Raw genomic sequence first — 24936 nt, forward strand, 5'->3', positions numbered from 1 at the left:
CACACATCTCCCACCAAACCCAACACAGAGCCTGTGCATGTGAAGCAGTGGCAGCAATCAACATTCCACAGGATTCCTCATCCTCCCCATCTTTGACTGCTCACACAGTTGCCTTAAAAAAAACCCTTTTAAATGAAAAGAAAAAAAAACAGGAGAGTGGAAGAAAAAGATGAAGCAAAATTAAGGTAACAAAAGAAAGTGGTGGAGCTTTCGGTTTTGTTTTATAAAAGACAAATCGTTTATTGATTCAGTCCTTCCACTTGCAACCTCTTTGGTAACAGTCGTAACACCTCCAGACTGGGAGAACGCAGTGGAAAGGCCCAGTTCTGACCTCTCACCAACTTCAGAGCTCAGTGAGCCCCAGCGTGCCTTGGTGAGAGGCCAAAAGCAGATTTCAAAGCATGGCCAAGGACCTGGCCCCGAGGGACAACTCCAGCCAGCCTCCCTACCGTGACTTGTTGCACTCGTGGGCAGCACAGGGAGCAGCCCCAGCACCCCCAGGCAGAAGACGGCTCGGGATGGGGATCTCTGACTGGGAGCTGTGCCCTGGGAGGTGGCTTTGATGAACCTCTTGGGACCTCCTGGACATTGGGACCATCGAAGCAAGACTCGCCCGTTCCTGCGGTAGACATTGACTTGCCTCAGTTGGCCCCACGGGGATGGATCCAACCATCTCAGCCTCCCCCTCCTCACACCATCCCAAAGAGAGTAACTGCTGTACTTGGAGTTAAAGATAAACATATATTGATTACACATGGTCATAAAAAAAAAAAGGTAATAATAATAATAATACATTTCCTAGAACATTACTTAAGACGCTTCTGAAAAGCATCCAAGCTTCCCCTTCCCTCCCCGCCTTCCCTTAATCTATACAGAATAAAGTGCTTCGTTTAGTTTGTTCACACTTGTAGAGCCACCAATACACTCTTAACTTGGCATGTTTGGGCAACTGATACTGAATGCCGTAAAATAATTCAGAGCCAAACACCAGGCATGAGAAACTAGTTTTGAGGCAAGTGCTTGGGGGTTTCATTCATTTCCTTCAAGTTCCATGCTACAGAGGTTGTTCTTATTCCTATTCTTTTTATCCTTTTTTTAAAATTTATTATTTTCTTCCTTTGTAAGTCCAACCCAACTCCCGTCGTGGTTCCGTGTCTCTAGGCAGGGCTGCGCGTGGGGAAGCTCTGGCCGTCCGTGTGAACAAAGGGCGTCTGTCCGTCTGTCCTTCCCTCCTGACTTCAGGCAAACCAAGAGTCACCTCAGAGGAGTTGTCTAGCAGCGGATGCTCGTCTCTATTGCACTGTCACAGCCATTCCCACCCATCTGTCCATCCGTCCATCGCCTTCCCACTGCGCCAGGGTTATGGCTGTGGTCCGAAGGGCCAGCCGTGCCTCATGGGTACGTGAGGCGAACTGGTCTGTGCTACCAGGCTCCTGGGATATATAAACCAAAAGTGATCCTCCCCAACGTGATTCCCTCCCTCCCCAAAGTTCAAATGAAGGGTGGAAAAAAAAAATTCCGACCCAGGCGGGTCTGGGGTTTGAGTGTGTGGGAAGAGCTGTCAGCTGAACGTTGCGAATTCAGGAACCGTGTAATGGAAATCGAGCCCCTCTCCACCCTCGTGGTCTGTCAAAGAAGGGATGTGAGAGATTAAGGTGCAAGAGTTAAAAAAAAAAAAAGAATTAAAAAAAAAATTAAAGTAAAACATAAAAAGCTTGAAAACAACGGACCCAACTCTCCTGCCTGCTGCTCTGTCTAACCCCAAGGGTACAACAGCGCGGGCCGGGATGGGTCCGGGATGGACGAGGCACTGCGGGAGCGACTCGTCTGAGCTCTTAGTACACAAATGAAAACCAGACATGGAGACACACTGGGGCTGAGTCAGGGTGTAGACAAAAGGGCTTGGAGGCCTTGTAGGACTCCTGGGAACTACCCAGGCCTTGGAGAAGGGAGGGAGCAGCAGGGATCTGGTTCTCCAAAGTGCTGTGTGCATGGTCACATCTCGACGTCTCCAAGTGGCTCTAGGAGCAGGCTCTCGAAGGGGATCGGACGTGGCTGGGATCAGTCACTGGGCTTTCTGCTGGGCTTCCAGCCTCAAGGAAGGGCTCTCATCTCACAGAGATGTCCAAGGGGGGCAGGTCCTCACTGGGAGAGGATGAACTGGGACAGGAACAGGGAAAGCCACCTCCAGGTGAGTGGAATAAGGGAGCACAATGTTGGCATGGGTGTTTACGTGGGGGGAAGCCTATCAGCTGATGGGCTCCATCACAAAAGATCATAAAATGAGCCCTTCTCAGGGCACAGTGCTCCCATCCTGTCTCAAGGCTGAACATGAGGGGAAAGAAGCAAAAGGAAGCCCAAGGGGATGGGATCTGGGAGGTAGCAGAGGAGGCGACAGCATTGACCACTCCAGCACCTCCATGGGTTTCACTGAATGCTTCTCTAAAGCAAACATCTTCCAGTATGGGTCATGGGCCCTTCCTACAGCCAATGGCCCCAAGAGCCCTCGTCCCTCAGGTGTGTTTGAGGCTTTGCACAATCCCAACGAGCCCCAGGGTCATGGAGGGAGGCAGCAGAGAAGCCTTTGGAACCCACCTGAGGTCAGTGAGGTGAGGCAGCTCTGCCATAGCCACCTCCTCGTGCTCAGAGCAGACGGAGATGGGGGCTTGCTCACTGGTACTGAGAGCCATGCTGGGGATCCACAGGATCCCAGCCAACACAAAGAAGAAAAGGACTTTGTGGCTCCAAAATGCTAACATCAGTCAGCTTTCCCAAGCTGCTGGACACCACTGGAGCAGCACTCAGCAGGAGGTGACACCAGACACCTCAAAGAGCACTCAGGACAACAGCAGATGCTCCCTGGTCGTGTCCCCATCAGGCTCCTGCATGTCCCCAGTCAGCAAAGCCCCTGAGCATGGGTCTGGATCCTCCCATCTCTGCAGATACAGTCCCAATGCCACCCAAGTGCTTTGCTGATTTGGTCCAGGACACAAAGCACCAAGGCTTTTCACAGAGCCAGGTGTGGCTCCCTGTCCCCAGCACTCTGCTGTCACCCAGCACAAGCTGCATATGAGAAAAGGCTCCTGCAGCCCACTCAGTGACCTCTTTCCTTCTTACTTACCAACAGCGCTTCCACCACCTCCTCCATGACCTGCCCCACACCAGCTTTAGGAGCACAGGATCAGCTGGAACAGCCCCCACCTCTTCCCAGCCTTTCTCTGCCCATGCTGGGTGCTCACTTCCCCCAGCAGGGACTGCACAGCCATGGTCAGGACAATGCATGGCACCCTGGGGCAGAGCACAGCAGTGAGAGACCCTGCTGGGACCTCAGTGCCCAACAAAAAGGTGACAGCAAAGCCTTCCTCTTCTCCTCCTCCTCAGCACGAAGCCAGCCATATTATTTGTAAGTGAAACCAAAGACCAGCTTGACTTCAACATCTTCAACAAGCACTAAGCAACACCACAGGGCATCACCAAAAACAACCACAACCCTCACTGGTCCCCTCTGGTCTCCCCAAACCAGGACAGGGCAGCGGATGCCAGCACCACAAGGAGAAGTGAAGCTTGGGAGAGCAAAGCAGGCAACAAACTGGAGACTGGGACATCATCATCCCCAGGCTGAACATGGTCCTGCTTCAGCTCTGAACCTTGCAGGGGGACCAACCTGGAGCTCACCCATCCCTCAGGGGTTTGTTCAGATTGTTAAGGCACTATTCTGGGCCGATTCTGCCGAGAAACAGAAGCGCCCTGCTCCTCTGTCCCAGGCTCCCCTCCTGCCGGTCCCAAAGGTACCTGAGCTCTCCCAGGAACAGCTCCCCAGCTCCAGAGCACCCCCAGGAGCCCAGCTCCTGCTGGGATTAGCAGAAAGGGCACACCAGAACCCAGCTCCCTTAGGGCACCCCGGAACTGAACCGACAGTGAGTTGCAGATGCCCCGAGATGCAAGGTGGGTGTTTGTGCTTTTGCCTGTGGAGGAGGAAAACCTGCTGTAGGGAAGGAAGACGTGTTGTGGGCTGCTGACAAGGGCATGCTCATGGCTTTCCAATGGGGACACCTGCTCACTCGCCACAGGCCACTGGGGCTGGCAGTGGGGGGCTCCCCTGGGGTGCCCACCTTCCAACCCCATGGGTGAAGAGCCTGACTTGAAAGACCAGCTTTACAGTACAGGGATTCAAGCACCACTAACTAGAATTCAGCTTTGAAATATTGATGCACCGGCCAGCAAGCTCAAGCCCGGATATCCTGCTCCTCCCAGCCTCACCAGCATCCCAGCAGGAAGGTGATGCCAGCGTGTGGGAAGATGAAACTGAGAGTGACACCTTTTACCTACACCCTTACGGACGGACGGCGGATCCCCCCAACACCCACGTTCCTCAGGGAGATGCTTCCTCGTGCTCCCCCTCTCTGCAGAGAATGACGGGCGAGAAAAAGGAATAAAAACCCAAAACAACCCCAAAACGAGGAGGAAGGGGGGGTAGAGAGCAAGCAAAGCCTTGGCTCCCCGGGGGAAAGGCGTTCCCGAAGGGCAGAGCAGTCCGTGCAGGCGCATGGCCGGGGGGGTGAGGGGAGGGCACCTAATTGTTGTTGGAATTTATCCTCCCCGCGGGAAACAGGGGAGGGGGTGGCGGTAGGTGAGGAGGGGGAGGGAGGGTCTGTGGCAGAGGATGGAGCAGCGGCAGGGGCAGGGGGGAGACGCCGGGGCCGGGGGGCAGCGGAGCCGGGCTGGTGGCGGGCTGGGGGACGGCCGTGTCCGAAGCCAGGGGGTTGGTGACGCGGAAACATTTCTCCTTGTGGGCCTTGAGCATGTTGGAGAAGCGGAAGCGCTGGCCGCAGACGTCGCACGGGTACGGCTTCTCCCCGGTGTGGGTCCGGCGGTGCCGCTTCATGTTGGGGCGGCTGGTGAAGCTCTTCCCACAGATCTCACAGATGTAGGGCTTCTCCCCTGAGGGTGGGAGCAGAGGGACAGAAGCTGCTGGTTAGGTTGGGTGTCAGAGACTGGGGAGATTTGATGTCTCGAGGTATTTTGTGGTGCATGCATGTGGCCTTGCCCTGGTGAGGCAGTGAACGGCCCCACATCCCAGCCCTAGGGCCTGCATCCCAGCCTGGCAGTGTCTGTCAGTCGTGGCACACAGGGAGGCAATGCTCCATTCTCCCCTAATCCACCTCCTGAAGGCCAAATGACCCGAAGTCCCATGTGGGAGAAAGGGGAGGACCAAATACCCCTTGAGGACCAAGGGGTATTTAAAGCCAAACACCAGCCATCACATTCATCTAGACCCTACCTTTTTCTTGGAAGTTCTGTCTGAACCCAGGAGTTGGTAGCCTGTGCTACCCGTATGTGCTTTTCTATATCTTTTCTGTCTTTCTCTCTTTCTTCCAATTCCCTCTCCTGGAAATATTTTGAGTACCTCAACATTGAACATGTTTAAGGTTTGCTAAGTTGAATGGGCCAAGTTTAATGCTGAAATTATAAGTTTAGTGAGACGTGTTTTATGTTGGCTGAATGCTGTACTAAATCTTTTGCCAAAGCTCCCTGGCTTTTCTCAAGTTTGCCAGCAAAGCTTTGAGCTGTTCTGACTTCTTGAGTAGACCTTGTTGGTATTTCTCCTGTGTGTCCAGCTCAGAGATCATGAACCATTGTAAGCCCTTCCAAAAGTCTTGTTGAACGAGTTGACCTCCCCAAAACCCCATCCTGCCACCCACCCTAAGATGTCACCCCCATCCCATCATTCCTTCCAGGGAGAGCCTGCCTGCAGGGATCTGGGACCAGGCAAGGGGCGGGTCTCACCCGTGTGCGTCTTCATGTGCTCATCAAAGTACTGCTTCATGTTGAAGTCCTTGCCACACCACTGGCACATGAACTGCTTGTGGCCGATGTGGATGCTCATGTGGGAGCGCAGCTGGTACTTGTACTGGAAGCGCTCGTTGCAGTTCTGCAGGGTGAGGAGTTCTTGATGAGCATCCAAAATATCCCCACATTCCCCTCAAATCACCAGCAGCAAGGAAATCTTGGTTTTTCCCCCCCAAACAGGTTTTTTGGGACATAGCCAGCTAGGTTTGCAGGCTGGGTGGGTGCAAAGTCCAGGCAATCTATTGGGGATAGATCCTGGCATTGGGCAAGTTTCATCATAAAGTTGGTGAGACTCTCAAACCAGGAGGTGATGCAAAGTTTGGAAAAGCGTGGGATCATCCCTGCAGCTGCACTGTCACACAGCACAGTGGAAGATCTCTCCTCAGATCAGTGTTTCTGCCTTACCTCACATTTGAAAGGCTTTTCCCCGGAGTGCTGGAGCGAGTGGACCTTGAGGGACATGCTGCGCTTGAAGGACTTCCCGCAGGTCTCACAGGTGAAGGGCATGTCCTTGGTGTGTGCTGGTGGGGACAGGGGCATGTCAGCAGCCTCCACACACCTCCCGCATCCACCTCCCCACACCCCAGCTCTGGCTCCAAGGACCCAACCCCAGCAAACCCAAAGCACCTCTGGAAGATATATGGCAGCGACGTTTCAAGCATTTCCCTTCCAAACCCCCATTCTTTTGGATGTCTTTGGTGGCTCCAAGGCCTAGGGAGCCAACCACTGTTGTCACATGCAATTTGCTTTTCAAAGCCCAGCACTGATGTGGTCTGATCCTTTTACACTTCAAACTTTCCTCTGATCTCTTCTGATCAATAAAATAAATGGGATTCCCCAGCACGACGTCCAAACCAAGCACTGAGCAGACATTGGTTCAGCATTGAGCAGACATTGATTCAGCATTGAGTATCACACCAAATTTGAAGATGAGGATATGAGAAAGCTCACCCAAGAGTAAACCAACATGACAGCAACAGAAAACACCTTTCATTGCCAAATTGATGGGCCAACACCCCCAGCAAGATCTCCCCGTGGTGCCTCCCACACTCACCAACCATGTGTTTGCGCACGTGGGCCATGGTGTAGAACTTCTTCTCGCAGATCTCGCAGGAGAACTTCTTCTCTGCATAGCCATGGACAATCTTGTTGTGCTCATGGAGAGACCAGAGCTTCTTGAACCCCTTCCCACACGTCACACACTGCAAGAACACAGGAGACAGTCAGGGAAGCAGCTTCGTCCATGGAAAGGGAACATCACAGTGAAAGCTACAGCTGATATAAAAAATCACAACTAACAGCAAGTCTGATATTGACCTTGTCACTTCAAAACCTCCAAATTTCATATTTCTATGAAAATGAGCAAGGGGCAATGACCTTCCAGGGTAGGATATGGAATCTTCGTCAATGGCTGCATCAGGATTTGGATAAACAACAGCTCATGCCCTATTCCCAGCTGGGAATTTTATTCCTAAATGAAGATATTACATAAGATAATCCCAACTCTCTGTGCATTGGAAATTTGCAAAAAATATGAAAAAAGGGAGAATCCCTATCCAGGGCAGTACAACTTCAGTCTTCAGCAGATATAATGGATACTTCACCACCAAATTAGTTTTCAAAGCAGATCTGTGACTCCATGATATCCAAAAGGACCAAACTGGACCCAAACCACCAGTCCATCAGCACAAGGAGAACAATGTGACATGCAAAGTCTTCCCCAAAAAGTTAAGGTAGAGAATCACTTCAGCTCCAACAAGTTCAATATTCCTCTGGAAATTCCCAGGAAAAGCTCCAGCTTCTGTGTGAAACCTCTTGGAGGTCTGTGAGACCAGTTCAGTGCTCAGGAAAATACAGGAGAGAGATATTCACCAAGGAAACCATGCCAGGAGCCAAGGATCAGCTCCTTCGCCTTCACCTCTCCATGGCTCACATTCCTCTTGGTCAACAGGGATAAAACCATCCCTTCTCTCCTTGCAGATTTGTTGAGAATATAATTCATGCCTTGAACAGATTTGTTGAGAAAATAATTCCTGCCTTGAAGGCATCTTGCAATAACGTGGCTGAATTGTACCAGTAAACCTGGGGAAGGATTCCTCCACTTCTCCTCCTTCCCAGAGGAACAGAGGCTCCTTGATGGGCTTCAACCAAATTTTGTAGTGATACCATTGAAAACACACCATTATGCTGTGAAGTCGCTGTATTTTTCCATATATATTTATATTTAGGTGCCCCAAAAGGAAAATTTGGGTCACAGAGCCATTCCCAAGCCTCCTCATCTTCATCTTGCCACGCTCAAATGTCAACATGAGCAGTCCTCCAAGTCCTACTGTTCCCAAGTACGTATTTCCATGGATCAGAACAGCTTTATCTCTGTCTTAAGGGATATTTCAGGGCAAATTCAGGACTAGAGCCTGATATCAAAGACACATCAATATCCATTTTCTCCACTTAAAATGAAAGAGGCAGGGGAATTTCAAAATGAAAGGCACAGGAAAAGCAGTAGAGGTAGAAAAACCCCCAGGGCTGGGACCAAACACTCTGGAGATCTGAGCTCTGTGTCCTCACTTACTGCTGAAAATCATCACTCAAAAAATATGGAAGTAATGTCCAAATAAGGGGAAAAAATGAGGATATAAATTCTTGCAGGTTAAAAGGAAAACCATACTGAAGCTGGCAATAACAAGAGTTTGAGGGACAACTCAATAAAGCAAAGGATGAATCACTTTTCAGGTGGTGGAGGCAGGATGCACATTATGGAGATGGGGCATGAACACAAGGAGCAGGATGGTTCTTAAATCCTAAAGCTTTATGGATGAAATCTGGGGACAAAACAGCGAAGAAAAGCAGCAGATCAAACTGAGAAAAGGTAGACAGTCCCTCCATAGATCTGATTAAAACACAAGAAATAAAAACTATTATAGGCAGAGTGCTGAAAAAATTCCTTTTCCACCCAGACATAATTCCATGGGATGTTGATAAAGTTATTAAATATTATCAGAGCAAATGGAGTGGATTTGGCTATTTGTAAAATTAAAAATGCTTAATTAAGTGGGAGACAATGATCCCTTTTTGTGCAGAAGGAGGTCACTACACAGGCAGTTCTGGTTCATTCTATTCCAAAATCATTTAGAAAAGGAATAAAAAGGAGAGGGCAAAACAAAAAACAAGCAATGAGGTGACAGTCCCATGTTATCCAGCTGGAAAGCAGATGAAGCTGAATAAACATTCTGGTAAAATTCCTTTTTAACTTTTTTTTTGTTAGGCCCTGAAATAGCCACCACCATGCAGGTATTGGAGCTACACTCATCCATTCTGGGAAAAAGCATCCAAAAAAAGCAACTTCAGAGCTGTGAATCTGTCAGGAAGATGCACCAAAGGGTCCGTGACTGCTTCACCTATGAGCCAAGACCGTTCCTGCTTCTATGTTCCCTGCTTGCCAAGATCTGCCTCATTCCCTGTTTTATTTGGGATGCCATCAGTGAAGGGCTCCAGCAGCACTTGGGTTGTGTTACCTCCATCAAGGAGAGCTGCGAGATCATCCAAAACCTGGTCACTGGTGGGAAGAGTGATGGGAGAAGCTCTCCATAAATTTTAATATATAATATTTGTATATTAATATAATAATTGTATACTATATAATATTTGTAATTATTAGCAGCAGCATCCTGTAAAACAGCTCATCAGGGATTAGGAGATGGGAATTTGGAGGGATCTTCAGGAACACACGTGTTTGCTGCTCTGATTGGGTGCCTCCCTATCCCCCCAAAACTGCACTGATTTAACAAAGTCAATTTGTTACACAGGATCTCATTAGCACAGGGGAAGACCACACCAAGCCCGAGCCATGCATGGATGTCAAATGCACTCAGAAATTTGCTAATGCACACAAAAAAAGCACAAAAGGCAGATTAAAACCATTTTAACTCCTGTCAGCAAATCTTCAACTTAAGCTAAAATGGGTTCAGCCTGGGTGGGAATGCTGGAGTGTGTCTCCATTAAGGGCTCACAGTGTTTTATCCAGATTAACTGAATAAACTCAAAAGAAAAATTACTCCTTAAAAATTAACTCCATGTTTCCACCCAGGCAGTCAAGGGGAGGCCACAGCCCTGTGGCACAAATCCTCTGATTCCAGGCCACTGTGGGATCCTCCTGAGTCTGAATACAAGTCATGGGTGAAGGAAGGTTCCCTCCCAGCTGCCATGCTGTGCTGGTTTTGCATATAGAAGAAAAATCTCATATCTCAAATTCTCAAAATCTCAAATTAACAACCAAAACCACACATGTGCCAACTACAACACCAGTATTATCTGAGCACAAGTCCATCCCATGGTGTAGCTGGTTGGGATGACCTCCACGGTGTTTGGGATGCTCTTCCCTCACTGGGTTGTCCCACAGTGGTAGGATGCTCCTCCTTTGGTGGGATGTCCCCACTTTGATGGCACATCCACCCACTTTGGTGGGAGTATTCCCTCCTTGGTGGGACATCCATCTCTAGTGGGACACTCCACCTTCGGGTAAGGCATTTCCCCTTGGTGGGACGTTCACCCTGGTGGGATCCACGCCCTGGATGGATCCCTGCTCACCTGGATGTTCTTCTCACAGTCGGTCTGGTGGTGCAGCAGGAGCTCGCTCTCCAGCAGGAAGCGCTTCCCGCACTTGTCGCAGATCTGCATCCGGCTGTGCGTGACGTTCATGTGCTTCTCCAGGTACCAGCGGTTGTTGAAGATCCGCGGACACTTCTTGCACGGATAATGCTGCTTCTCCTCCAGCTTCACCTTCTGGCCCAAGCCATCTTGTTCTTTCTTTCTCTTCCTCCCCCTCTGGCCTTCTTCTTCCTCCTCCTCCTCCTCTTCCACCTTGGCCATCTCCTGGGACCTGGTTGCCATGGCAGGTTTAGTGGCTTTGGACGCCCGGCTGCCCCTGCGGGGCTGCCCGCTCTTTTCCCTTTTCATCTCTGAGGCATCTTCATCGTCATCATCCTCTTCTTCCGTCGTCTCCTCCAGATCTTCCTCCTCGCTGCGCTCCTCCTCCTCCTCCTCCCCCACCTCCGCATCCTCCTCCTCTTCCTCCTCCTCCTCCCCTTCCTCATTCTCCTCCTCCCCGTCCTCCTCCGTGTCGCGCCCATCCCCTTCCGGCCGTCCCATCACGGCCGCCTCGCTGGCGGCCGCCTTCCCCTCCATGCCCTTGGAGACATTGAGCGTCTGGTTGTTGAGGTTCACCTCCACGATGATCTGCTCCCTGTTGTAGGAGCCCTGGCTGTCCAGGTCCTCCTCAGACTCCTCACCCTCCATCTTACAGACAGCACCAGGACCCCCATCCTTCTCCTCCTTGTAGTACTGCTTGGCCGGGCCGGGGGGGAGCGTCCCGCTGCCCGTCCCGTCCTCCACCCGCACCGAGAAGGGGTCGTTGCCCTCCCGGGCGTAGATTTTGGGGTGGGGGGCGTCCACCTCCTGCTTGATCTCGCAGTAGTAGGGCGGGGGTCCGGCGCAGCCCTCGGCGGGCAGGGCCATGTCGGTGGCCAGGCTGAGCGAGCGCGTGTCCAGCAGGTCCTGGCAGGAGGACGCGATGTTGTTCATCTGCAGCACGGCGGCCGCGTTCAGCACGTCCTGCACATTGCAGGAGTTGACGAGCAGCTTGGAGGTGTAGATGAAGTTGAGGATCTGCTGGAGGCCCTGCGAGGTGAGGGCCTCCAGAGAGAGCTCCACGCGCTGCAGCTGCTTGTTCTGGGTGAAGAGGGAGTGGAAGAACTGGCTGTAGGCTGCCAGGACCCCCTTGTGCGCCGGGAAGATGCTCTTGTGCTGCACCAGCACGATGTCCACGTCGCACAGGTCCGGCTGAAAGAGGCGCTGCTCGTTCAGTCTGTCCATCAAACACGTGAAGTGGAGGGCTACATCCTCCACCAGGGAGTACTCAGCCGAAGGGTAGTCAGTCGTTTTTTCGACTATCAGCTGTGGGGAGGAAAGAAATAAAATCATTCAGGGCTCTTTTTATCCCCAAAAACGCCCTTCTGGCCGTGCCATCCGTTCCTGTCCGTGCACACCCAAGTCAGAGATGTCACCTGAGAAGTTCCACTGCCAGCCCTAGCTTGGAGGTGCCAACCAAAACATTCTGTCCCCTACTCCAGCTTGGAGATACTAACCATGAAGTTCTACCACCAGCCCCAGTTTGGAGATACCAACCAAAACACTCCATCACTAACCTCAGTATGAAGATATTAACTAAAACACTCCATCACCAACCAAAACACTCCATCACCGACATCAGTTTGGAGATACCAACCAAAACACTCTATGACCAGCCCCAGTTTGGAGATACCAACCAAAACACTCTATGACCAGCCCCAGTTTGGAGATAGCAACAAAAACATTCCATCACTAACCTCAGTTTAGAGATACCAACCAAAACACTCCATCACCAACCCCAGTCTGGAGATACCAGCCAAGAAATTCCATCACCAGCCCCAGTTTGGAGATACCAGCCAAGAAACTCCATCACCAACCCAATTTGGAGATACCAACCAAAACACTCTATCACCAGCCCTAGTTTGGAGATAGCAACAAAAATACTCCATCACCAACCTCAGTTTGGAGATAGCAGCCAAAACACCCATCAACAACCCCAGTTTGGAGATACCAGCCAAGAAACTCCACCACCAACCCCAGTTTGGAGATACCAGCCAAGAAACTCCATCACCAACCCCAGTTTGGAGGTATCAGCCAAGAAACTCTATCACCAACCCCAGCTTGGACATGTCAACCAAAATGCTTCACTACCAGTCCCAGCTTTGGAACACCAAGAAGCTCCACCACCAGGCCCAGCTTGAAGACACCAACCAAGAAGTTCCATCACCTGCTTGAGTCCAGAAGACTCAACCAAGGAGGAGAAGCCCCAGTGACAGGGCAGGTCAGGGCCACACCAGCACCCACTGATATTCCTTCAAGGTGTGTAGGAAGCACCACAGCCACCCAGAAGGTCCAAAGGCAGGCTCAGGTGTCCACACTCACTCAGAGATGTCACACAGGACAGGGGATGCCCTGACCTCTTGAACCACATGGAGATCCAGGTGGGTATTTGCTCCAATCAGAAAGCCCATTTAAGGCACCTGCTGAGATGCAACCCCCTAAATAAAAGGAAATGAGGATATTATAGCTCCCTGCTTCTGCAGACAATAACACAAAGCCCAATATCCTCTGATATTTCTGAATTACGCTGCGTGCTCTCGCTCACGACAGCAGCTCACTCACAGCTGGATCCATTGGCATGATTTATGCACTTCTTAATGCTCATTTTCCATTGCCTGGGGAAAGGCACTACCTGGAAAAATTCAAATGAGGGAGCAGCACCCCCAGGCTGGGAAATGCTGCCCTGCCAACCCTCCCCAGGCTGAGTTTTCTGGGTATTTAATCCAACTCCCACATATTTCACAAGGTCCAGACCATCCCTGGGGTTCATCCCCTCTCCTGGTCACACCTGAGCCCCAGGATGAGTCTGCCTGCTCCATCCCAAATACAAGGGATATCCCACACCCTAAATCCAGTGTCCTGCATTAAAAGAAGGTGGAACACACCCAGACCCCATAACACCCTTTTTCCTGACCTTTGTAGGATGTGACCAAGGACATGGTGCAGAACAGTGGCAGAGAGGGAGGGTTCAACCTGCCAGGTTTATCCGGCACCTCCTGCTCCAAAAAGAGATTTTCAACTCCCATTTTTTCTGGAACAAATGGAAGCTCTTGATCAACACACAAATTCCAGCAAGACATGTTCTGTTTGTCTTTTTCTTTTTTTCTTTTTTTTTTTTCTGGTGAGCCAAAGGCAAAAGGACACACAGACAAAAATGTTTAAATAATAAAAAAGGGTGTTTTCTTCTCTGTTTTCCCAACAAGCAAAAAAATTCTTTCCCCTCTCTGCCAAATTTTTTCCTTTTCATTGGATTTTTGCTCCACAAGCAACTTGTCCAACCAATAGGGATCTCAAGTTTTGCATGGTCCTGATAGCCCTGGAGAATCCCAGCAAGTGCTGGCACCCAGGGAAAACATGGAAAAATCAGTTCTGCTCCAAATTCTTGGCTCTGCAGCCAGGAGCAGGGCAAAGAGGTAGGAAAAGGGTTGGGTGTTTACATATTTTTGTATATTTTTTATAATTCTTATATATATATTCAATATTTTCAATATTGTATACACTCATGCTTATATATAGGTAAACTACTTACATAAAAAATAGATAAATATATAAATACATGAACATTCCTTATATATGTACTTGCTACAGAATCCATCCCAGCTGGAACATCCATCCACCTTCACCATTTCCCGAGCCTCTCGTGACTGCCAAGAACATTTTGATGAGATCTTGGATGGTGCAGCCCTCCCCCCTCCAAGACATGTAGAAAATAATTAAGGATATAATAAATATCAAAAAAAACTGAAGAGACAGCAGGAATTCAGCAGAGCAGTTTGCTGTTTGCCAGGTTGAAAAAAATAACCTAAATTCAGTTTTTATCTCCGGGGATCCATCTCATTTAGGATACCGGAAGCTTGGGGTACAGCGGCAAAGGAATGGGTGCAAAATAGAGAAAAATGGGTTTGTGGGGGGGGCATTGCCCAGCCTGGAAAACAAAAGGCTGCTTTTTTTTTTTGCCCTGTGGATGGAGGATTTTTGGCAGAGGGGGCTGATCCCTCACCCAGCGGCGCTCCTTGCCAGGCGGCTCTAATCAGTCCCAGCAGCGGCGAGGACAATGCGTGTCTTGGCCGCGTCCCGCCGGTGACTTCAGCCCGGGCTTGTCAGCGGGAGCCTTTTGCTCTTTATTGCTCTCAGATGCTTTTCGTGAGCTTGCCCCGCAGCCAGAGCCCCGGCTGAGACGAGAGGCGCCTGCCGGGGTGAGATCCCCAAAAAGAGCCCGGCTTGCCCCAAAATGCCCCTCCGGCAGCTGCCGCCCCTGCGGCTCCAGCGGAGCGGAGCAGCCTGGCTAATGGGGATTAATGGCAGGGTTAAATCCGGGGCTCTTCCTCTGGGAAAACGCAAATATTTGAAATATAGAGCCCTTTTAATATTTCTTATATTAAAATACATATTAAAGAAAAAAAAAATAAAGGAAAAGAATCACGAGTTTTGCTTTTTTCCACCGCTCTGCCCCTCTGGCCCTGCCCATCCCATCTCCATCCCCTGCACACCTGGACAGCACTAAACCAGGGTGAACCCTCAAACCGGCCCCACCACACACTGCCAACCTCGAAGCAAGGTTCTGGCACCATCAGTGCAGAAAAACACCCCTTAAAATTATTAGAAAGCAGCGTGGCCGTGAGTTCCTCACCCCTCCAGCCAGCCCTCCCCGCCCTGACGCTGCCCTCCAGCTCTATTTTAAGAGAGTTTTCACGTGGTGCTGCCAAAGTCCCGTCCCAAAACAGCCTCTGGGGCAAGAGGACGGCCAGAGGATGGGGAGGATGCTCGGGGTGAGGGATGGGGGGTGGAGGAGCCCCGAAGGCAGGGGATGGAAGGAAAGGATGAGTGAGGAATGATGGTGGAAGGAGACGCTGGTGTTCACTGGGGCAGGGAAGCATCCCTCCAGTCAAACCACCAAAAATCCCAACCTGCACCCCAGCATGTGCCTCAGTTTGCCTAAACAGCCCCACCAACACCTGCCCTGAAAGGTGTTTGCTGCTGGATTTAAATGGATGCACTATGACAGAAGCACTTTCTCTCAGCAGCTATTGAGAATGAGATCCCTAAATGTTCCTGCAGCTCTAAACCTCCCCAAAGCACCAGAAGGCTGGGCCACTCTGGATATATTTAAATACCCAAATCCTCAGTCCCCCAAGAAGATCATCTCTGACCTTCACCAGCCTCTTCTTTATTTAATTAATTATTTGTTATAATCATTTCTAGCGCCCTCAACACCACAGCATCGAGGACCATGAGTAATTCTTTCCCACATAAGCACAAGGACAAGGGGTCTTAGGGCATAAAATTCACATTCAAGTGGTGACAAGACCAGCTGCCTGTGAACCACTTTCCATTAAGCACAAAATTTGGGCATTTCTTTAAATTTTTCACCCTCAGGATGTACAAAAAAAAAAAAAAAAAAAGGCAATCTGCTTTTCTGTATCATTTCCAACCACCAAAGCATTCATAGTTGACCTTCAGTATTAAATTGCATTAAAGAAAAGTGCTTTAATAAGGAGCTAAATACAATGTCAGCACTTGCTCCTCAAAAAAAAAAAAAAAAGTCCCCCATGCCCTCTTCTCAATTTGGACATTGCTGCACTTCAGGACAAAAGAATGGGCTGGAACTATTTAATGTCAAAACTTGACTTTTGCTGAAGTAAGAAATAACATTAAACCCCCGTTTTTACAGATTAAAAATCTGTAAAAATCTCGGATGACACAAAGAGGCATCGTTACAAACCCCAAACACTCGCGCTTTCAGTTTCAATCCTTGGCCTCCTACAACCTGGCCTCTGCCTTCCAGACCCTGGCATGAAAAACCTTCAGCCTTCTCTCCCTAGTTTTGATGCCATTAGAAGATTTTTTTTTCGAAATTATGTGTTTTCCCAAAGCTCCCCAAACCAGGATACACCAGCCCAGAACGCGAGAAGCTCTGCCTGGACCGTGCACATCCCACTGCCCAACCACCCATTCCTGGGGCATGGTGGCAGAAGAATAAACCACACATCCCAAAGCTCCTGTTCCTTTCCTGCCACCAGACCCTTGCATGAAACCTTCAGCCTTTTCTCCCTAGTTTTGAGGCCATTAGAAGATGTTTTTCAAAATTATTTGTATTTCAAAATTATTATTATTATAGCTGTGTTTTCCCACAGCTCCCCAAACCAGGATACAGCAGCTCAGAACGAGCAGCGCTGCCTGGACCGAGTACATCTCAAAGCTCCTGTCCCTCTCCTGTCACCACACCATTGCATGAAACCTTCAGCCTTTTCTCCCTAGTTTTGAGGCCATTAGAAGATTTTTTCTTTTCAAAATTACACCAGCCCAGAACGAGCAGCTCTGCCTGGACCGTGCACATCCCAATTCCCAACCACCCATTCCTGGGGCACGGTGGCAGAAGAATAAACCACACATCCCAAAGCTCCTGTCCCTCTCCTGTCACCAGACCCTTGCATGAAACCTTCAGCCTTTTCTCCCTAGTTCTGAGGCCATTAGAAGATGTTTTTCAAAATTATTTGTATTTCAAAATGTATTTGTATTTCAAAATTATTATTATAGCTGTGTTTTCCCACAGCTCCCCAAACCAGGATACAGCAGCTCAGAACGAGCAGCACTGCCTGGACCGAGTACATCTCAAAGCTCCTGTCCCTCTCCTGTCACCAGACCCTTGCATGAAACCTTCAGCCTTTTCTCCCTAGTTTTGAGGCCCTTAGAAGACTTTTTAAAAAAATATGTGTTTTCCCACAGCTCCACAAATTAAGCTACACTGGCCCAGAACGAGCAGCGCTGCCTGGACTGAGCACATCCCAATTCCCAAGCACCCATTCCTGGAGCACAGTGGCAGAGGGATAAACCACATCCCAAAGCTCCTGTCCCTCTCCTGCCGCCTACCTTGGCCGCTCTGCCGTCCCCTCCCTCCCCGGGGAGCTCTCCGTGGGTGCTCTCGGCACGGGACCGCGCTGGGGGTGGGGTCTGCTCGCTCCTCCGACGGGTGTTTTTATTTAATGACGAGAGGGTTCTCCGGAAAAACAAGCAGGAAGGGAAAACAATAGGCCGGCCACAGCCCCGCCTGGCGAGGCGCCGGCCGGCACGGCCCCGAGCAGCGCCCACCGCCGGCATCCTGCCCGAGGGATGTGCCCGGCCCGCTCCGGAGCTCCCGGGATGCTGCTGACACCGTCCCGAGCGGTGATTTTTATTTATGTGCTGTCTAAAAGGCTTAAAGGTGCCCAAAGCAGAGCCGAGAGCAGGCAAGGGGAAGGGGCTCAGCGATGCTCCCTGAGCCCGGCTCATCCCGGGTTGTTGGGCACCCCAAAAAACATCTCCCAGCCTCTGCTGGGTGAAGAAGAGCATCAGTCCAGCCGTGGGACAGTCAGATGCTTCACAGGCTTTTTTTCCCCACTCCCTTTTGGTTGTTCCTAATCTTTTATTAATGATATTCATCCTGTCCAGGCTTTGGCACAAGGATGCTTTTCCCAAGAAGCAGCACCAGGCCCAGCAGTTCTAGTGGAACGGAACAGGGACAGCTCCTTCCCCCATCCCTGTCTCCCTGCAAGCAAGAGAACACCTCTGCAAAGGGGAAAAGGTTCATTTGGGGTTTCTTTGGAAGCACCATGGCCACCAGCAGCGTGGGGACAGGAGCGGGATGAGCAACACAAAAGCTTCATCCACTGGGAGCAGGCACTGCCTTCCCAACAGCACAGCCCACAGAGGGTTAATGGCTTGGTGCCTTTTTTTTACCCCATATTTTAAATTTTTTTTAAACCCTATCAGCTGCTCTGGGTGCTTTTCTCCTTTCCTTCTGCACACAGAGCTGCAAAGCCACTGTGACATTTCCAAGGATGGATGGATCGACCCCACTGTCACACCCCATTCCCAAATCGTCCCAGCGAGGTGATGCTGCTCCTGGAGGATGCCACCACCGTGATGGCATCGAGGACACTGTCCCTCTGTTCCACCAGGGTGACAGTGAGGGCAGTGCCAAGCCCTGGGAGCCCATCCCAACACGTGGGAAGTGGAGCACTGTGCCCTGCTCAGACACAGCCTCCGCTGCAAAAATACACAGGCTGCAGCAACGCTGCATTATTCTCATGCCAGGACAAATCCCAATCCCTCCAGGAGAGCAGAGGCACCAGAACCAGGATGGGAACGCCATTCTGAGCGTCCCTGTCCCCTTGGTCAGGGCTGGTGTGGCTCAGTCAGAGCCAGCAAAAGCTCTGCAGGTGATTCCAGAGCTGGGCAAAGCCACGTCTGGGGTTAAATCCCAAAGAGATGCTGGTGGATTCCAGCAGAGCTGGCACAGCCCTGGCAAACTCTGAGGGCACACAGGACAGCCAGGCCAGGGGGGCACCACCAGTGCCTGGCACAGCCAGATGGAGATGTCCCTGAGCTGCTGTGCTGGCACGGGGATGGGATGGGATGGGATGGGATGGGATGGGATGGGATGGGATGGGATGGGATGGGATGGGATCGGGTGGGATGGGATGGGATGGGATGGGGTGGGGTGGGATGGGATGGGATGGGATGGGATGGGATGGGATGGGATGGGATGGGATGGGATGGGATGGGATGGGATGGGATGGGATGGGATGGGATCCATGGGATCCACGGGATGGGATCCATGGGATGGGATGGGATGGGGTGGGATGGGGTGGGGTGGGATGGGGTGGGATCCTGCCCTCCATCTGTGGGATGCAGGACTGCCCTCAGAGTCACTGCTGGGGTGGATGAGCCTGGGGGACAGGCACACACGCACACACACAGAGCCACCATCCCCCTCCCTCCCCTGCCCGAGACAAACAAGCAGAGGGAAGGCTGAGGGAGGAAATGAGGACAAAACCCAAGGCTGACCTCCCCAGCTGGGCTGGCGGCCAAGAGGCTGCGCCAGGGGCCAGCTCCAGAGGGGACATCACCCCAGAGAGCCCAGGGATGTCCCCAGTGCCACTGCCACCGAGGGAGGGCGTGGATGCAACAGGACAGGCGATGCTCAGAGCCCCCCACAGCTCACAGGAACCCCAAATTCAGTGCTGGGAGCAGGGATGGTGCAGGAGCAGGGATGGGTGCAGCAGAGCAGCCACCATGTCACCTGTGCAGAGCCCAAAGGCATCATAACCCCACGGCACCCCCCTGCAACGTGCAGCCAGGGATCCCCAGCAGGAGGGATGGATGGATGATGGATGGAGGGATGGATGGATGGATGGATGGATGGATGGATGGATGGATGGATGGATGGATGGATGGATGGATGGATGGAGGGATGGAGGGATGATGGATGGATGGATGGATGGATGGATGGATGGATGGATGGATGGATGGATGGATGGATGGATGGATGGATGGATGGAGGGATGGATGGAGGGATGGATGGATGGAGGGATGGATGGATGGAGGGATGGATGGATGATGGATGGATGGATGAGGGATGGATGGATGAGGGATGGATGGATGGATGGATGGATGGATGGATGGATGGATGGATGATGGATGGATGGAGGGATGGAGGGATGGATGGATGGATGGATGGATGGATGGATGGATGGATGAGGGATGGATGGATGGATGGATGGACGGACGGATGGATGAGGGATGGATGGATGGATGGATGGATGGATGGATGGATGGATGGATGATGGATGGATGGATGGATGAGGGATGGATGGATGGAGGGATGATGGATGGATGGATGGATGAGGGATGGAGGGATGGATGGGGGATGGATGGATGATGGATGGATGGATGGATGGATGATGGATGGATGGATGGATGGATGAGGGATGGAGGGATGGAGGGATGATGGATGGATGGATGGATGGATGGATGGATGGATGGATGGATGGATGGATGGATGGATGGATGATGGATGGATGGATGATGGATGGATGGATGGATGATGGATGGATGGATGATGGATGGATGGATGGATGGATGAATGGAGGGATGGAGGAATGATGGATGGATGGATGATGGATGGATGGATGGATGGATGGATGGATGGATGGATGGATGGAGGGATGGAGGGATGGAACCTCCTCCCAAGCACTGCTGAATGAGGTTTCCAGCATCCCCTGCCTGGCATCCAGTGCCCATCCCTGGGACAGCCACCCTCGAGGTGGGTCAGCAGCGTGGTGGGGTGTGACACCTGCAGGGTTTGTCCCACACTCAGCCCTCAGCAATCCTAAAACCACAGCACTTCCTAAGCCAGACACAAACTTGCCAGAGATCCAAGATTCCACCTGTCCCAGCACGCTGGGCAGGACTTCCCATCCCTGGGCATTTCTCCAAACGCTGGCTCTGACCCCAGGGATGGTCCCCACCTCCAGATCCATCCCAACCCAGCCTTGACCAGGGCTCTTTGGGAAGCACCAGCCAAGCTCCTCTGAAGCAGCCATGGAATGGTTGGGGCAGGATGGGACCCTAAAGATCATCTTCCAACTGCTCTGCCATGGGCCATCTTCCTTCAGATCCAGTTGCCCAGATCAAGGATCTGGATGCACCAGATCCTTCCTGCCCAACACTTTTAACATTTTTATGAACATGCATTATTTTTGTCCTTATTTTTATCACCCTTTTTTCCTGTAGCCTGGGGAGAAAAGCTTTAACTCAGACAGGGTGTCAGCAGCCCTGGCTCCAGGCAAAAGATGTAATCATAAAAATAATAATAAAAAAAGACAGTTTGGTATAATTAAGTCTTCTAGCCATCACATCTGCGCCACCATGGCCAGTCTTTCCCCATATCCAAAGGCGTCCCAGTTTTCACCATCAGGAGAGGTGAACACTGAGCTGGCTGCAGAGGGGACAACAGCCCCAGAGGACACAGGGACAAGTCCTCAGGTGTGTCCCCATGCAGGAAACCCAATGGGGCCACCCCTGCCCTCCACAAACATAACCCATTTCCCTTACAAATAAGGGAAAATTAGGGGCAGGAGGCACAGAGCTCATCCTGCCCACCATCATCCACTTCCTCAGGTCTACAGGGACCCGTGGAATGTCAGGGGACATCTAGGATGACCTCTAGCATGCAAACCACATGAAGGATCTAAATATCCACATTTTTGGGATCAGCAAACGTGGCAGCAAATGAAAAGCTTCGTCCCTTGCTCTTCTCCTGCAGAGTCACTTTGTCAGGGCCACCACCAGGTCCCCTCTATAAAGGCTCAAATGCAGCAGCGTGGGAGAGCCCTCAGTCTTCTCCTCCAGGAGGGAGAACAGGAAAATCAGCAATTCCCCCCAAAACCTTCAAAGACCCTCTGATGTTTTGACACATTCAGTTCATCCGCAAAAGGTTTGGGTTGATTTTTTTTTCTCCTTATTTTTCCACGAGCAGAAAAACCTGCATCTTAAAAAGCACCGATATTTCATCGACTCTCGGGCAAGCGACCTCCCGTTTTTCTCCCTGTCTTTTGCAAAGGATCCATCTCCAAAGGCGGCAGCGGGTTATTTTTGTGGAGGGGGTGGCAATGTCTCTGCTCCAGCCCCGAGAGACACGAGCACGGGGCCGTTTATCTCGCCTGCCGATAAGGGAACGCTCCGTGAATTCCTCCCGGGGAGAACAAAGCTCTGCCGTCACTCCAAGCCCAGGTGGCAAAGGGGACCCTGCGGCCACCCCGGGAAAAGCCCCCGGAGCGAGGCTGAGTATCCTCAGGGAAACTCTGCAGCTGGAGGCAGAATGTTTGCACCCAGAGAGATTTCACCACAGATCCAGGAGAAATAATAATAATAATAATAATAATAATAAAAAAATTAAAAAATAATAAATCCCTTTCGTGTCTTTCCAAGGAGGAATTTTGCTTTGTAAAGCAAATCTTCCTCTGGTTCTTGCCGAGGCAGGGTGTGGAAGGAAGGTTGAATTCCCAACTTTTCCCCGTCTTCCTCACTGGGGTGGGCTCTGGGTGTCTCCAGCTCCACCTCAGGGCACGAAATGCTCCCCAAAACACCCCGGTGTGTCCCCCGAGCCCTCAGCATCTCCCCTGGCAAGGGATGCAGGCGCAGGATTCAGCGGGATTTCATTTCACAGGCCGAGTGCGAACCCAAACCCAATCCCGACCACTTTAACCCCAGCATTAATTAAACCCCCTCGGTCTTGGGGTGCCGAGTCCCATCCCACACCATCCCATCCATCATCCTTTCCTTATTTTTCCGAGCTTGCACTTTCTTGCCCTTTCCAAAATTCCACTCGGACGCTTCCCGGGGCGTCAGGACGGGCCGGGAGCCAGGGCTGGGGCAGACCCAGCCCCGCACTTTCGGCATGGGGGAGGCTCTGAGGCACCGGGAGCGCATCCCAGGGGGATTTCCCGTGGATCTTTCCCAGCTCGGGCCTGCCCTCCGCAACTCCAACTAAACCCCCCCCAAAAAAACTCCACCGGCCGATAAAATAGGTCACTGCTGCAGGCGAGCAGCTCTGGTGTTATTATTATTATTGTTGTTGTTGTTATTTTTTAAGAGAAAATCGCTTTTTCAGAGGTGGGGGGGATGCTGCGCCCTCCCTGCAGCCTCGCTCCTCCGGGATGTTGGGGAGCGCCCAAAACCCCCCCAGACCCGCCGGGAAAAGGGGGCCCAGGACGGGAACCAGCCGTGGAAAAAGGGGGGGGAAGGAGGCGGGCAGGAATTGGCAAAAGGATGGAGTCATCCGGGGAATGGGAATGGCCGAGGAAGCGGCAGCTCCTGCGCCCCCCCCGCTCTCCCTCACAGCGGATCCTCCGGCCTGGGGGGCTCCAAAAGTGTGTGGGTGCCCACAAATCCTCCCAGGGACCCCCGAGCCGGGCTGGGCTCCTCCCAGGAGAAGGCTCCGACCCCTCCTCACGGCCCTTCCGCACCGCCATCCCCCTCTAAAGCACCCCAAAGGTGCTGGTGATGGTGGGGGGGCCGCGTTTTTAATGCCATTTCCACCAAACCCAGCCCGTCCTCGCCTTGCAGGAGGGGGCACCCCCATGCAACCCCCTCAGCAGAGCAGCACCGGGCCCAAACCCGGCCGGGCTGTGCTTTTTATACCCCCCAACCCCCTCAAAAAATATAAAATAAAAAATAATCCACGGCCCCCTCCCGTGTGCCCTCAGGCCTGGATGCAGCATCGCCCATGCAGCCCCCCCCCGCTCCCTCATGCATCTCCGCCGCCCTGGCCGGGATTTGGGCAAGTTTCGAGGCCTTTGGGAAGTCGGCAAAGCCCCGGCAGAGCGAGGAAGCGACGGAGGAAGGAAGGGGAAGGGAGAGGGGGAAATAAAAGCGAGGAGAAAAGGGAGAAGGGGGGCGGATGGAAAAGGGGGGGGGTTCAGGCTCTACCATTTTGATGCAAAGGTCTCCGCGCTGAGGAGTCCCGGTCCTCCTCCGCTGGCCTGGGGTTTGTGCTCTCCATGAAAAAAACAAGGAATTGGTGGGTTGGGTGGGTTGCTGGTTTAGTGGCTTTTTTTTCCTGTTTTTCTTTTTTTTTTTTTTTTTTTTGGCCGCCTTATTTCTGCTTTTTTTTCCTTTTTTTTTTCGCCTTTTGGAGGAGGAGGAGAAGGGGGGGGGGGGGGAGGAAATCACCGCGCCAGCGCTGCTTGCATCCCCGTCCCTCTTTTCCCCCTATATTTCCCTTTTCATCATTTTCCTCTCCGCCTGCTTTATATATTGTTTTTCTTCTTCCTCTTTTTTTTTTTTTTTCCCTTAAATTTAATTTTTCTATTTTTCCTCCTCCTCCTCCTCTTCACCTCATCCTGCCCATCGCCATGTTCGCCCCTTTTGGGAAGCCGGAGGAATGCGGAGCGGCGGCGGCTCCGGCTGCCAAGAGCCCCGGGGCCGCTGATTGGAGCCGCCGCATCAGCTGGGGCCGCGGCTGCCCCTTTAAAGCGACAGCAGCCACCGCCACCCCACGGGGGGACACCCCGCTGTCACCCTGTGCCCGCACCCCGAACCCTCCGACACAGCCGCCAATGCAGCGCGGCATCCACCGGGAGCATCCCCGGCGCCTCGCTGGGGAGGGGAAACTGAGGCACGCAGCTCCTCACCCCCTCCCCAAAACCAATAGAAAGATACCGAGGCTTTTTGGGGGGATATAAAAGATCGATTTGAGGTGTCACGGAGCTTAAAACGGGATTTTTTTTTCCAGTGTTTTCCTGATGTTTGGATGAAATGAGTGTTCCCCCACCGGGATGTGTTTTAAGGCACACTTGGTTCTTGGGAGCATCCTCTGGATTGAGCTATGGTTGGGGAAACTGAGGCACACAACCTCTCCCCCCCTCCCCAAACCCAATAAAAAGACCCCAAGGTTTTTCGGGGACATAAACCCTCAGTTTGGGGTGTCGTGGAGTAACAGTAATTTATGTAAAATGGGAATTTTGGGGGTGTTCTCCCACTGTTTGGATGAAATGGGGATGCCCTCATCTGGATGTGTTTAAGGCACATTTGGAGCGTTAATTAGGAGCATCTCCTCGATTCTGCTATGGCAGGGGA

At 51.8% G+C, this 24936-nt stretch overlaps 1 protein-coding gene across 2 annotated transcripts; it reads right to left on the reverse strand.

Annotated features, from left to right (window-relative positions):
- Window positions 1–214: 214 nt before the first annotated feature.
- ZBTB47 (zinc finger and BTB domain containing 47) lies at window positions 215–24240 on the reverse strand. Of its 2 annotated transcripts, none has more exons than XM_063171466.1 (6): window positions 23788–24240; window positions 10438–11802; window positions 6905–7052; window positions 6256–6371; window positions 5788–5932; window positions 215–4941 (listed from the first exon to the last, which is right to left on the reverse strand). In XM_063171466.1, exons 1-6 carry the CDS (start codon window positions 23788–23790, stop codon window positions 4574–4576), a joined length of 2145 nt encoding a protein of 714 aa, XP_063027536.1. In that variant the 5' UTR covers window positions 23791–24240; the 3' UTR covers window positions 215–4573. The 2 variants fall into 2 exon arrangements, with proteins under 2 accessions (XP_063027536.1, XP_063027620.1); XM_063171550.1 differs by lacking the exon at window positions 23788–24240 and adding an exon at window positions 17407–17503.
- Window positions 24241–24936: the final 696 nt, after the last annotated feature.

The sequence above is a fragment of the Melospiza melodia genome, chromosome 1 (genome assembly GCF_035770615.1).
Source record: "Melospiza melodia melodia isolate bMelMel2 chromosome 1, bMelMel2.pri, whole genome shotgun sequence".
Taxonomy (NCBI): Eukaryota; Metazoa; Chordata; class Aves; order Passeriformes; family Passerellidae; genus Melospiza; species Melospiza melodia.